Source organism: Ipomoea nil, unplaced genomic scaffold (assembly GCF_001879475.1).
Source record: "Ipomoea nil cultivar Tokyo-kokei standard unplaced genomic scaffold, Asagao_1.1 scaffold1286, whole genome shotgun sequence".
Classification (NCBI taxonomy): Eukaryota; Viridiplantae; Streptophyta; class Magnoliopsida; order Solanales; family Convolvulaceae; genus Ipomoea; species Ipomoea nil.
The window spans coordinates 875226-889207 of NW_017617714.1; the positions used below are offsets into that span (position 1 = coordinate 875226).

The 13982-nt window shown below is 34.1% G+C and overlaps 1 protein-coding gene across 1 annotated transcript in view; it reads right to left on the reverse strand.

Moving 5' to 3' along the window:
- LOC109184835 (bidirectional sugar transporter SWEET1-like) overlaps positions 1 to 12791 on the reverse strand; it is a 19123-nt gene extending 6332 nt beyond the window's left edge. Inside the window, exons 1-2 of the mRNA XM_019334884.1 lie at positions 12705 to 12791; positions 12529 to 12565 (exon numbers count right to left, since the gene is read on the reverse strand). Coding sequence (XP_019190429.1) covers positions 12529 to 12565; positions 12705 to 12750 — 83 coding nt within the window. The 5' untranslated portion in view covers positions 12751 to 12791. The remainder of the gene's footprint in view (positions 1 to 12528; positions 12566 to 12704) is intronic.
- Positions 12792 to 13982: the final 1191 nt, after the last annotated feature.

Here is a 13982-nt window from a genome sequence, read left to right on the forward strand (position 1 = left end):
GGTAATCTCGAGCTCATTGATTTAGAACATGAATACTTCCTGGCAAGATTCGAATTGCAGAGAGATTACGATATTGCTAGATGCGAGGGTCCTTGGGTGATTCAAGACCACTACCTAATTGTCCAGAAGTGGAAGCCCAACTTTAGACCCCAGACGAACAAGACACGAAAGATCTGCGTTTGGGTAAGACTACCGGACATCCCCATTGAGTATTTTGATGAGGAAACGCTGGTCAAGCTGGGCGATAAGATCGGAAAAACAGTAAAGATTGATGATACAACTTGCCTTGCGTCAAGAGGAAAATTTGCCCGAATATGCGTTGAGATCGACATCACCAAGCAACTACTAGCCAAATTTACAATTGAAGATGAGGAGTACCCAGTGGAGTATGAGGGCATCCACCTTATCTGCTTTAAGTGCGGAAAGTATGGACATAGGTCTGAGTCTTGCGGCCAGGAGAAGCAGCAACAGGCTGAGTCGACGGCGGAGGCCATGGACGATGATATACTTAAAGAGAAGGCAAGCGATGATAGCCAAAAACCAACAGAGACTACACAAGGGACTACAGCCAAAGACCACCTCAAAGACAGATTTGGACCATGGATGCTAGTGAAAAGAAAAGACCGGCGACAACCCAAAACCGGGGTACATCGAAATCCCAACTCCAAGGAAAATGCGACCGGAAGGTACCAAGATCCAAGTTCATCAAGAACCCCTATCCCACAGTATCAGAATTCCAGATTTGGACCCCTAAGCTCTCAAGGTGAGGATGAGCAGCAAGAGGAAAGAACAGACGAAGGCAACATCAATCGAAGGAATACAGGCAAGGAACCAATATCGGATCCACCATCTAGAGGAAGGGCAAATGGACGGTATAGAGAAGAACAAGTTCATCTGAGCACTAATGGGCACCAACAACTTGGAACAAGTCAGATCCCCACAGCAAGTCAGCAAAGGAAAGAGAAGCCGCCACACTCCCCCAGTAGAACAAATTCAGAAGCACGGAACAGGCCTGAGAAGCACCCTTCGATAGAATCACAAAGAGAAGGCGAACAGAGGGATGGAGGGCAGGATCCTACGAATGGCCCACTCTCTCCGACCAGCCGACTACCAAACATAAGGTTCAATGTACCTACACAAGAAAGAGGGAGGGGCAGCTCAACTACACCCCGGAGGGCTGCAGCTGAAGATGAACACACATTGGTTCGGGGTTCTGCAAGGGGCCAACCAGTCACAAGATCATATGTGAACCACAGGCAAATCGACCCGGGAATATCGACTAACCAACCATCAGCAAGCACTTATGTAGAAGCACCCCCAGACGAAGGAATGGATTTCTATGATTGTGACACCCCAGGAGAAGCCATGGAGGATGATTTGCCGAGACAAGGCCAACGTGGGATGGCCAAGGAGTCTCCTCTGCTCAATTGAGCAGCCCCTTGAAATCTGTTTTTATGAATACACTAGTATGGAACTGCCAGGGGGCGGCATCCAAAACCTTCCGCCGTACCCTTAAGCTTTTCCTACAAGAGTATAAGCCTAGTATTTTATGTCTCCTCGAGCCAAAAGTCTCAGGAGAACATGCAAACGAGATTTGTTTTGACCTCTCGTATGACCAGTGGGTTAGAGTCGAAGCCTATGGCTTCTCTGGAGGGATTTGGATCCTTTGGAATAATGAGATCCAAGTTAAAATCTCGAAAACCCATCCCCAATTTATACTACTAGAAATCGAGGAAGATAACACAATACCGTGGAATCTCTCGTTTGTTTATGGCAGCCCTGACCACGCACTTAGGAGGCAACTTTTTGAGTCTTTAACCCAGGAGGGCCTCAACATGCGAGGTCCATGGGTGTCCCTAGGAGATTATAACTCGGTACTCTCTATAGATGAAGTATTTGGCAGCACTAACCTCTCACCTTCACGTTGTGCAGGATTTAGGAATTGGATATTTGATGAAGGCTTAATTGACGTCGGCTTCGAAGGCTCCCAGTTCACGTGGCGAAGAGGACTAAGTCAGGACTCTTTCAAAGCGGCGAGGCTAGATAGGGCCTTATGCAACCTGGAATGGAGAACACGTTTTCCGGATGCAAATGTCCTGCATTTGCCCATAGTCAACTCAGACCATGCACCTCTCCTCTTAAGAACTAAAATCAATCAGAAGACTCCTAGCCAGAGAGAATTTAAGTACAACGCAGCATGGGCCAGGCACCCAGACTTCGTGAGCATAGTCAAGAACAACTGGAATGCAGAGTATAATCTAGAACTTGCTAAAGAAGAACTAGCAAGGAAACTCCAAAGCTGGAACCGCGACTACTTCGGGAACATTTTTCAAAGAAAAAGAAGAGTTCTTGCCAGAATAAAGGGAGTTCAAACTGCTATGGAGAAGCGGCCTAGATCAGATTTAATAAGATTGAATAAGAAACTACAAAAGGAACTAGAGGAACTTCTAAGCCAGGAAGAGCTCTATTGGTTTCAAAGCTCACGTGAAGATTGGATAGCAACGGGTGACAGGAACACGAGGTTTTACCATGCCGCGACAGCCGCCAAGAAATCACGCTCTAAGATTGTAAGGTTGAAAGATAGCCAGGAACATTGGCTAGAAACAGATGAAGCCATCCTTGGACACATGAAAGACTTCCTTTCAGAGCTATATTCAGAAGAATCACCCAACCGAGACAAACCAAATTGGAAGAACAAGTTCCCATCCCTGTCGGAAGTCGAATGGGAAGAGGTGAATGCGCCATTTACGTTGTTGGAAGTGAAACAAGCATGCTTTGACATGTCCCCTTTCAAAGCCCCTGGGCCGGACGGGTATCATGCTGGCTTTTACCAACACAACTGGTCGATAGCGGGGGGAAAGCTAAGCTCTTTTGTACTTAACTATCTCGCTACTGGGAACCTCTCGGATGGATCCAATGACACTGTCATAGTATTAATCCCGAAAGTACAGAGCCCGGAGAATGCGAAACAACTAAGACCCATAAGCCTATGCAACGTATCGTACAAGGTAATTTCCAAGGCTCTCACATCTAGATTGAAAACAGCAATGCAGAGATTGATTGGGCCGAACCAGTCAAGTTTTGTGCCAGGCAGGCAAATAGCAGATAACATAGTTGCATATCAAGAGGCACTGAACACAGTGAATCGCAAAAAGGGAAGAACGGGCATGATGGTTATAAAAATCGACTTTGAAAAAGCATATGACAGGCTCTCATGGAACTTTGTGGAAGATTCTCTCCGGGTTGCAGGATTTAATGAAACTTGGATAAGGAATATACTAGGCTGCATTACATCGACCAGATTGGCAGTCACTTTAAATGGACAAAGATCTCCATGGTTTAAACCAACGAGAGGGATCCGCCAAGGAGATCCCATATCCCCACTGTTATTCGTGCTCTGCATCGAACGATTAAGTCACCTGATTAATGAGAGAGTAGAAGAGGGGCTCTGGAAGGGGATAAGTGTATCAAGAGATGGACCCAGCATATCACACCTCCTGTTCGCAGATGATATGGTGCTTTTTGGAGAAGCCACACTAAAACAAGCGCAAGTGATCAAACAGTGCCTAGACCTCTATTGCAATAGCTCAGGTCAGAAAGTAAACTACAACAAATCCCTCATGTATTTCTCAAAGAACACATCGGCAGCAACAAAACAGTCGGTAGCAGAGATACTAAAGATTGAAGTAACCCAAGATCTAGGCAAATATCTCGGAGTTCCCTCACAGCATGGCAGACTAAGAAAGGAATCATTTCAAGGGATAGTGAGTAAAGTCCAAAGCAGGCTATCAGGTTGGAAAATGAAAACTCTCTCATTGGCAGGTAGAAGGGTTCTTGTTCAATCAGTTCTCTCCGCAATACCAATGTACACCATGCAGTCTACATTGATGCCCCTGGGTATTCTGAAAGAAATAGAGAAGATAACAAGGAACTTTCTATGGGGAGGCAAGGATGGTGAAAGAAAACATAGCCTAGTAGCATGGGATACAGTAACAAATGACACGGCAAATGGAGGGTTAGGCATTAGGAATCTGGAAGCAATGAATTTAGCCTTCATGGCTAAGCTTGGATGGAGGCTACAACAGGAAGAGGAGGGCCTATGGGCACAAATCATGAGAGCAAAATATAGAATACAAAGTCCCGACCCAAACACATGGCAACCAAAAATAGGGATGTCTAACGCATGGAAAGGAGTCCTCAAAGCAGCACCAACCATAAAGAAAGGTACAAAGAAATTAGTTGCAAATGGCAGGAATACGCTATTCTGGTTGGAGCCATGGATTGAGCAACAACCGCTAATCAACCACGTCTCGGTGAATCTCCCGCTACCAGTCTTATACGCCAAAGTATCGGAGTATTGGGAAACCTATTCAGGATGGAAATGGGAGGACTTAACAGATCTTCTGCCTGCACAAACTCTTCAAAAGCTAGCAGCTTTTAATCTGACAGACGATGCTAAAGAAGACTTGGTTGGCTGGGGACATAGCCTATCCGGGGAATTCTCCGTCTCTTCAACCTATTCCCTGATAACTAATCAACAGCCGCATCCCGAATCACGCAAGTGGAAGAAGATATGGAAGCTGAAGATCCCTAGTAAGATGCAGTTATTCATTTGGCTAGTAAGGCACAACAGGATTATGTCAAATGAAAATAGAGCCAAGAGAGGCCTTACGGGGGATTCCAGTTGTGACCTATGCAATGATCAGGTGGAATCAACAGAACACATACTCCGAGGATGTCCAACAGCTAGGCAACTATGGGAAGAACTAATGCCTATCACAGCCAGACAGTACCAAGACTCAAACTTTTTAGATTGGCTGGATGCAGGAGTAGAAGGATGGAATTGCACCAGACGAAGCCATACGAACAAAATCACATTTGCAGTCGCCATATGGTGGCTCTGGAGATGGAGGAATGATAGGATATTCAATGGGAAGAGTTTAAATACCAACCAGAAAGTTTACTGGGTTCTTGCACAGTGCAAAGAAATTAACGAAGCTTTCAACAAGGCAACGATGATGAGAACAGGGCAATCAGTACGCAACTGGAAGCTTATAAGCTGGAATAAACCGCCACAAGGGTGGCTGAAAATAAACATCGATGCATCCCTGTGCTCATCCTCCAGTCAAGCTAAGTGTGGCGGAATCATCAGGAATGATCAAGGAGATTATGTTAAGGGCTTCACATACTCAGTCGGAGCATGCTCAGTGGACGCTGCCGAAGCCTGGGCGCTTCTCAAAGGTGTCCAACTCGCAATCTCCTTGAATATGGAGAGGGTCTGTTTCGAGAGTGATTCTATGAGTATAGTCAACGCAATTAATCACAATGGGTTGGTAGGTAATACCGCAAGGAACATAGTTCATGCATGCAACCGAGAGCTCACAAACATTGCCAACTGGGTAGTTTCCTATGCTCCTAGGGATCAAAACCGCGCTGCAGATTGTATGGCCAAACTGCGGGACTGCCCATCAGGATTGAAGATCTATGAGACCATACCGGACGAGCTATGGTCTATCCTGGAAGAAGAGAAAGTTGGGCTACCTGTTTGGAGGCAAATGGACAGCCCATCCATGTAACTTTTGGGTTTCCCCCTTCCTTAGTTTCTAAAAAAATAGAAAATTGCTATTTGCACCACATTCATTAATTTTAGTCAAACATTATTTTTTTAACAAATATTTATTATAAATGACACTACTTTTCCCCTTAGCTATATGCTTTTAACACTTTTTTCCTCTTAGTTATTAATGTATCCACATTTGCCTCTTAGTTATATTAAAAGTGACATGTTCTCTTCCTTTTATGTTTGATAGACATTTTTACCATTAAAACTAAATATTTCATTTATTTTTTTCTTCTCCAACAAATTATTCTTTATATGTACGGATGGTCACGGTTCAGTTCAAACAAATTTTTTTTTTAATTTTATTGCCAGTTTAAAATTTATTTATTTATTATAAATTTTATTTCTTTTTTTAAATAAATTTACTAATTATTTTATTGTATTTTATTTTTTCGATTCTGAATCATAAGCAAAGCCAAAGGCAGTTTGTTTTAATTTGCAATCACACGTGTTATATATTACTCTTCCAAACTTCATTCCAGTTAAAAAGGGGAAAAAAGTATTGATTTCTTAGGCTTTCGCAGTCATATTGAAGTTGACAATCCATTACGCTCCAATGGCATTTTGGAGTGTGATTCTATATCTAAGATTATATTTGATTTCTCTCTTTTTGAGGAATGCACACCTTCATTAGAGGACATATATACTAGTAATCTACAATTACTTTGATTTAACAGCAATTGATTTTTATAGGATTATTATATATAATATGATTAAGTCAACTATCATGTAATATGATGACATTTCAATTACCATTTCAAATAAATGGTCATAGGTCCTTGGGAGTGGAGCTTAGATTCTTATGGTTAAAAATGTTAAAGAAAATATAGAACAAATATAACTAATTGTGAAGGCACAACACAACTTTATTTTCTTATACTTACGATTCAGAACCGAAAAAATGAAATAAAATAAAATAATTATTGAATTTATATTAGTTTAAAAATAAGAAATAGAATTTATAATAAGTAAATAAATAAATTTTGAATTGGCAATAAAATAAAAAATTGTTCGAAGCGAACCATAATCATCTGTACATATAAACAATAATTTGTTGGAGAAGAAAAAATAAATGAAATATTTAGTTTTAAGGGTATAAATGTTCACCTAACATAAAATGGTAAAAACCTGCCACTTTTAATATAATTGAGGGAGCAAATGTGGATAAACAAATAACTGAGAGGAAAAAAGTGCTATAATAATATAACTCAAAGGGAAAAAGTTTACAATTTTCCCTTAACCGGAAACCTTTAATTCGATTGTTATAGTGTCTGGTTCAGTTAGAACTGAACCGTGGTCATCCCTACGTATACGCAATAATTTGTTAAAGAAGATAAATAAATAAAATGTTTACTTTAAGGGTAAAAATGTCAATTTAATATATCAGGGGGGAAATCGTCACTTTTAGAATAATTGATGGGGCTAATATGCTAACATGAATAATTTAGGGGTAAAAAGTACTATAAGTATATAACTTAGGGGGGAAAAGTACAATTTTCTTTTAATTAAAATTTGAATTAAAAATTATTAATTACACCTCATAAATGAGGTTTGACCAAGGTGGTGCAAATAGCAAAATGAACCCCCATTTGGCTATTTACACCACCTATGTAATTATTAAAAGTTTTCACCTTTTTACAATTTCAAGATACTTTATACCTACTTTTTAACCAAAGGGTGGTGCAAATAGCAACACCCATAAAAATATTGTATTATGTTACCAAAATAAAAAGTAATGTGTATATTTATAAGCCGGTTGAAAACACAGCTGTGTGAACCATGGTTCGAACATGACATCGTTTTTTTAAGTAAAAAAAAAAAATATCAATCGTTAAATTCTAGTAAATCTCATATTTTTGGTGTGTTCAGAACAAAATGAAACTGCAATATATCTAAAATAAACTTGTATAATCTGTCTCGCATATTGTGCTTATATTATCAAATGAAACTGTAATTGAATTAAAATGATACTTTAGCTATGTCGAAATGAAATTGTAGTATGTATAAAATGAAACTAAATAACATGTCTCACATATTGAGTGTATACTGTCAAATAAAGCTGTAGTTTAATTGACAATGGTACTTTAGAGTGTGTTTGGTTCGCACATGGGAATCAAATACTTGGTAATGATAATGAGTTTTAGTAAAAGTATTTTGCATGTTTGGTAGTATGGTGGAATGAGAAAGATTATCAATAATGTTGTTTAGTTATGTATGATCCAATAATGAGAATAAAGATTTAAAAAATACAAGAACACAAAATCAAGACAATTGATTCTGATATATATATATATATATATATATATATATATATATATATATATATATATATATATATATATATATATATATATATATATATATAAACATCCAAAACACCAATATGAACAAAAAAAAAAAACAAAAAAAAAATCTAAAAGCACTAATCAAAGGGAATGCGAAGGAATAATGGAATGAAAGGAGATGATACTGTTATTTTATTTGAGTTTGGGTTTTTCAATTAAGGGGGTATTTGAAACCCATAGTAATGTTCTAGAAACCTATCAACCAAACAATACCAATCACTTTGATATCCATTCCATAGAGCTAAAATGAAATTACAGTATGTATAAAAAGAAACTGAGTAACATGCATGTCTCACATATTGAGTGTATATTATCAAATGAAACTGTATTTATATCAAAATGATACTTTAGTTGTGTTGTAATGAAACTAAAATATATATAAAATAAAACTAAAAAACAGTTTCACATATTTGACTGTATATTGTCCAATGAAACCCGTAGTTTAATTAGAATTATAATTTAGTCGTGTGTAATTAGACTACAGTGTGTATAAAAATGAAATTCAATAACAAGTCTCACTATAATAAGACTATTTTGGGGCCTTTAGAGTTGGGGATTCAACCTTTTGAGAGAAGACTATTGTATGTATAATGTCAAATGAAACTATAGTTGAAACAAAATGAAACTTTAATTGTGCCGAAATGAAACTATAATGTATACAAAATGAAACTGAATATGTTATACAAACAAAACTAATTACACGGAATGTGTGTTATTTCTTTTCATCAAAAGAAACGACATTGTTTTAGACTATGGTCCACGGCAAAATTTGCCTTTATAAGCTTGAACCCCAAAAATATTATGTATATTTATAGTTTTCATAGGTTGTTGATGGGCCTTGTGACTATTTTATTAGAAAGATTTTGACCTAAAAAGAATAATAGTCTTGATGGGCTAAGAAGAAAGGATACATGATAACTCAAAAGTGGCAATTTATATCTTGCGCGCCCTGGTGTAAAATGATGCACTTCTTCTTTTTTTATTGAAAATTTTATTTTTTTGTGTTTGCTGTTAATTTGTGAAAAAAATTCATGTTTTGAAAATGTACATGATTATATGTTAAACTGTATATAATTGTGTATGAGAATGTACATAAACTTTTAACTGTTAAAAAAATCGTGTGTTTGAATGTACATAATTGTATAAAAAATGTACATAATTGTATAAAAAATGTACATAATTGTATAAAATAATGTACATAATTGTATACCAGAATGTACATAATTGTATAACACAATGTACATAATTATATAATATAATACACATACACTCTGTCGCGTCGACTCTCCACACAACTTATCAAAACGACGTCATTTTGGAAGGTGCGGGGCGCACAGTGCTATGTGCACCGTGGTGCAGGGTATAACGATTGCTCAAAAGTAGAGAACAAAATATTAAAGAAACTATATCTGACAATCCTTATGCTGTAGAATCATGTCCATCTTGCAATGTGGACACAGTTCTACGTTCATAATTACTTAACTATATCTTCATAATTATAAAGTTGTATATTCATAATTTTTGAACTTCATATTCACAATTATTGAACTCTATATTTACAATTACAGAACTCTATGTTCATAATTACTAAACTATATATTCATAATTATAAAGTTATATATAATTAATTTTTGAATTTTATATAAACAATTATTGAATTTCTATATTCATAATTACAGAACTATTTGTTCATAATTACATATAGTTCACGACTCTATATTCATAATTATAGAACTATATATTCATAATTCTTGAATTATATATTTATAATTATGAACAATTTTAAAATCGTGTTCAAACTTACCCTATATCTGTGCCCGATGGACACATAATTTGCCCTATATCCGGTGGGTGCAAAAGGAGGGAGCAAAATATTAAAGTAACTATATCTAGTGGGTGCATGATGATGGCTCAAAAGAAGGGAGCAAAATATTAAAAGAATTATATCACGTGGGTATTGAACTCACAACATCAATCACATCAACACCCCTACTAACCTGCCAAGTTGCCCTATATCTTACGGAGTATTTTTTTTAAAGGACATGATGCTTTACTTATTCATGTAAATGGCGCTAATTATAGAATAATGAGAGACACATGTATGATAAAAAATGAAGAATTAATAAGATTGTACACTTGTCAAGTATCAAGAGGGACACTATAAATAGACACTATTGTATCCATTTTAGGCATTATCGTTTTAAACACTAGATATTATTTACAGTTCATTCCTTGTATTGTATATATTATTTATTTATTTTTTGGGTTGACATTTTAACCGTTATTTCAGGTATTGTGTACACTCTGTTGGGCCTAGTGTTTTAAACAAAAATATTACTTTTCTCTACTTTCACACTATATTTTCATATTCAATTTATAATGGATTCGATCACGATAAAAACATAAATTGTAGTGTAATAAGTGATGCTATATTGTCCTCATAATTTTAAATTTTAACATCAACATTCTCATATGGGTGGCACTAATTAATTGACTTTATTTTTATTTATTTTTAATTTTGTATTTGATTAGTAACTGAAATTCATTTTTTAACACGTGATGTAATTGGCTAATAAATAGAGTTTTGTTACTACATCAAGAAATCAATAAACATATATTATCAAGTAAACTTTAGAGGGAAAATAAGTAACATTGAATTTTAATATTCTTTTAATTTAATTTCATTATATCAATGACTTTTATTTCCTTGCCACAATATATTATTTCTCTATTTAAAATTTTATTATTTTGCAGTTTAATAAATATGACTAACATATAATTTTGTCATTGAAACATCTTTCTCCAACATGTAATTTTCCCTCTTCTCATAGAAACTCTTTAATTGAATAATAAAATTACATGTTAGTTATAATTATTAAATGGTGAAATAATAAAAAAAATTTAAATAATAATTAATGATGACAAATAAATAAAATTCAATAATATAATGTGAAAAAATTATATAAAAAAATTAAATGTGACAGTATTACAACAATTAGCAAAGAAAAGTGAAATTTGCTCTTTTTAGTTATAACATTCATAAATAGTCATCTTTGTAAGACTATTCCATCCTTTTTTTTTTTTTGAATGCTACTAGCTCTATTACATTGTAGTATCTGTTCATCCTTAAAATGATTGGAATTGCAATCGTATATGGCAAATTAACATAAGTAATTATTATTATTATTATTATTATTATTATTATTATTATTATTATTATTATTATTATTAAATCCAACATGTGGATGCAAGGCTTTCCACTTGTCTTGTCTGTGTCCTTGCATAGCTTCCACCTTGACATTTGGTAAGGTGGGGTTTAACTTATTTTAGTAAAATAAAATGATATGGTTGCTATTATATTAGATTTTATTTTGATAGTGTAGAAATAGTGAAAAACTTTGCAATAAAGTTACAAATATATTAATAATGTAGTAAGGTCAAATTAGAAAAAGATGAGATATTGCAAGGATATTAATATCTTAATATCGTAACATTTATTAATAATTAATATATATGATACACACTGCTAAATAAACTAGGTTAGATGATATTCTAACTTTTTACATAGTAATATATTAATTCAACAAGTTTTATTATGAAATTGCCCATTAGTAATATATAAAAAAGGTATCAATGTCTCCTACTCCAAGATCGTTTTGCTAAAAATAAAAATTTGAAACAAGATAGGACAATTATATTTTTAAAAAAATCACTTTTTTCTTTTTCTCAATAATAATTTGATATTACTAACCTCATAAAAATTCACACATACACACACACACACACACACACACACACACACATATATATATATATATATATATATATATATATATATATATATATATATATATATATATCAAATATTAAAAATAATAAAAGATGTGACACCTTCTATAATCGATTAATAAAATAAAAATGCCTTCACTTTTATTCATTTAAAGAAAGTCATTATAGTTAAATTATAGTAGCCTTGGTTGGTAACATAGTCAACTAATTTTAGTTTGTTTGATCACTATTAATTGTTTCACATGGTTAACTAGTCGTGTTTGATTAATTAGCTTTTTGTAATAGCTTATTGTTTCAACATAGTAAAATTTTAAAAGTTGTTCAAAACAATTTTTTTGATAAGTTTTTTGAGAAGGTCATTTTGCATGTAAACAGTTATAAGCTAACATCTAATTTACCAAACAACTTTCTACAATCAACTAATAGTATCAACTAGTCAAACTTACTAACCCAATCAACTAACAGTTATTCACCAAACACCCCATTAAAAGTGATTTGAGAAGGTTCATACATATAGGTACATATATACACCTATATTTTACTACTGGAAATTATGGAATTTCCGACCACCTGAAAGTGATCTTAAATACAGTTGATACCAAAAAGTGGTCAGAAATAGCAACAAAGGTTTTTTCGGATACCAAAAGTGGTCGGAACAAGGATTTAGACTTGATTTAAGATCACTTTCAGGTGGTCAGAAATTTCATAATTTCCAGTAGTGTTTATATCTGTATGTATACATGTATATTGAGAGAGGGAGAGAGAGAATTTTACATTGGTGCCAAGAAGATGAAAAAAGCAGTTCCATTTGCTATCCACAAAAAAAAAAAAAAAAAAAAAAAAAAAAAAAAAAAAAAAAAAACAATTAAGGGTCAGAATAAAAGTGTATTGAATAATTAGAAAAAAACCGAATGGATAGAGATCAGAAGAAATATAATGAACATATATACCAAAGATCCCAAAAGCCAAATGGAGAGTGCGTGCTAGACCATGCATCTCTCTAAACTCTAAACTAACACTCAACTCTTAAACCGTGCACCAATACACGTTTCCACTATTGGGGCATTTATAGAGTTTGGAGGAGGAATGATGTGGCAATTGTTATATCATGGATCAGGGTCATATTGCATTGTGAGTTATGGTCTAAAAATTATGTGTTTGTAATTAATACATTTTGTATTTGTAATTAACAATCTTTGTACATGCAAACAAATTAAAGACATATAACATGGTAATTACATAATACATACACATAATATGATAACTACAAATACATAAACTGTTAATTATATGCAAGTACAAAATATGTTAAAGGTAGACACATAAGATGTTGGTTAATATGTTATGTGTCTATAGTTAACATATTCTGTACATGCAAATAACAATTTATGTGTCTGTAATTATCATGTTACGTGAATATGTAATTAGCATGAGAGTACCTTCAATTTGTTTATGTATACAAAATTGATTAGCTGCGGGTCCATAATATGTTAATTGTAAATACAAATTCTAAATATTATTTTTAGACCAGGTAACAATGGTATAATTTGCATGATGTGGGGCATGCTCATAATAAGCTTTACTGTCTTGCCTTATTTTGATGACAAAGACAATCACTCTTCCCAAACTAAAATTACTATTAAAGGCTTCGAGATAATACTTACTAAGAGAAATAATGAGAGTTATTTATTAATCTCAATAAAGTAGAAGGGCTTAGTGAGAACAATGGATTTAAATGGTCCAACTAGTCTAATAATATTAATCTCACTATTTTTTTTAAAAAAATATTATTGACTCTATTACAAAGTAGTATATGTTCTATACTTTCTCTAAATATTACAGCATAAGGAGTCAATTTCCCACCACCAGAGTTCCATCCTGTGACCTTTCCTCAAGGGAAGCTACAGAGATGCTATCTAAGCACAAGGTATTTGGCATTAATGTCACTACTTTATTATGATGATATTATCACCCAGTCATTATTGTATGGACCATGATTTACATAGATGTGTGGACCATACTATTAAATAATGTACATTCAGTAATAAATAATGTACTTTAAGTACATTACTAATGTACATTATATTCAAGAAAAATACATTATTTGAGTACTAAAATTACATTATTTTGTATAATGTACATTCAATACACAAATAATGTACTTTTAATATATTAAAAATATATTTTATATTATAATCCACACAACATTGTGTTGACCATTTGCTTAT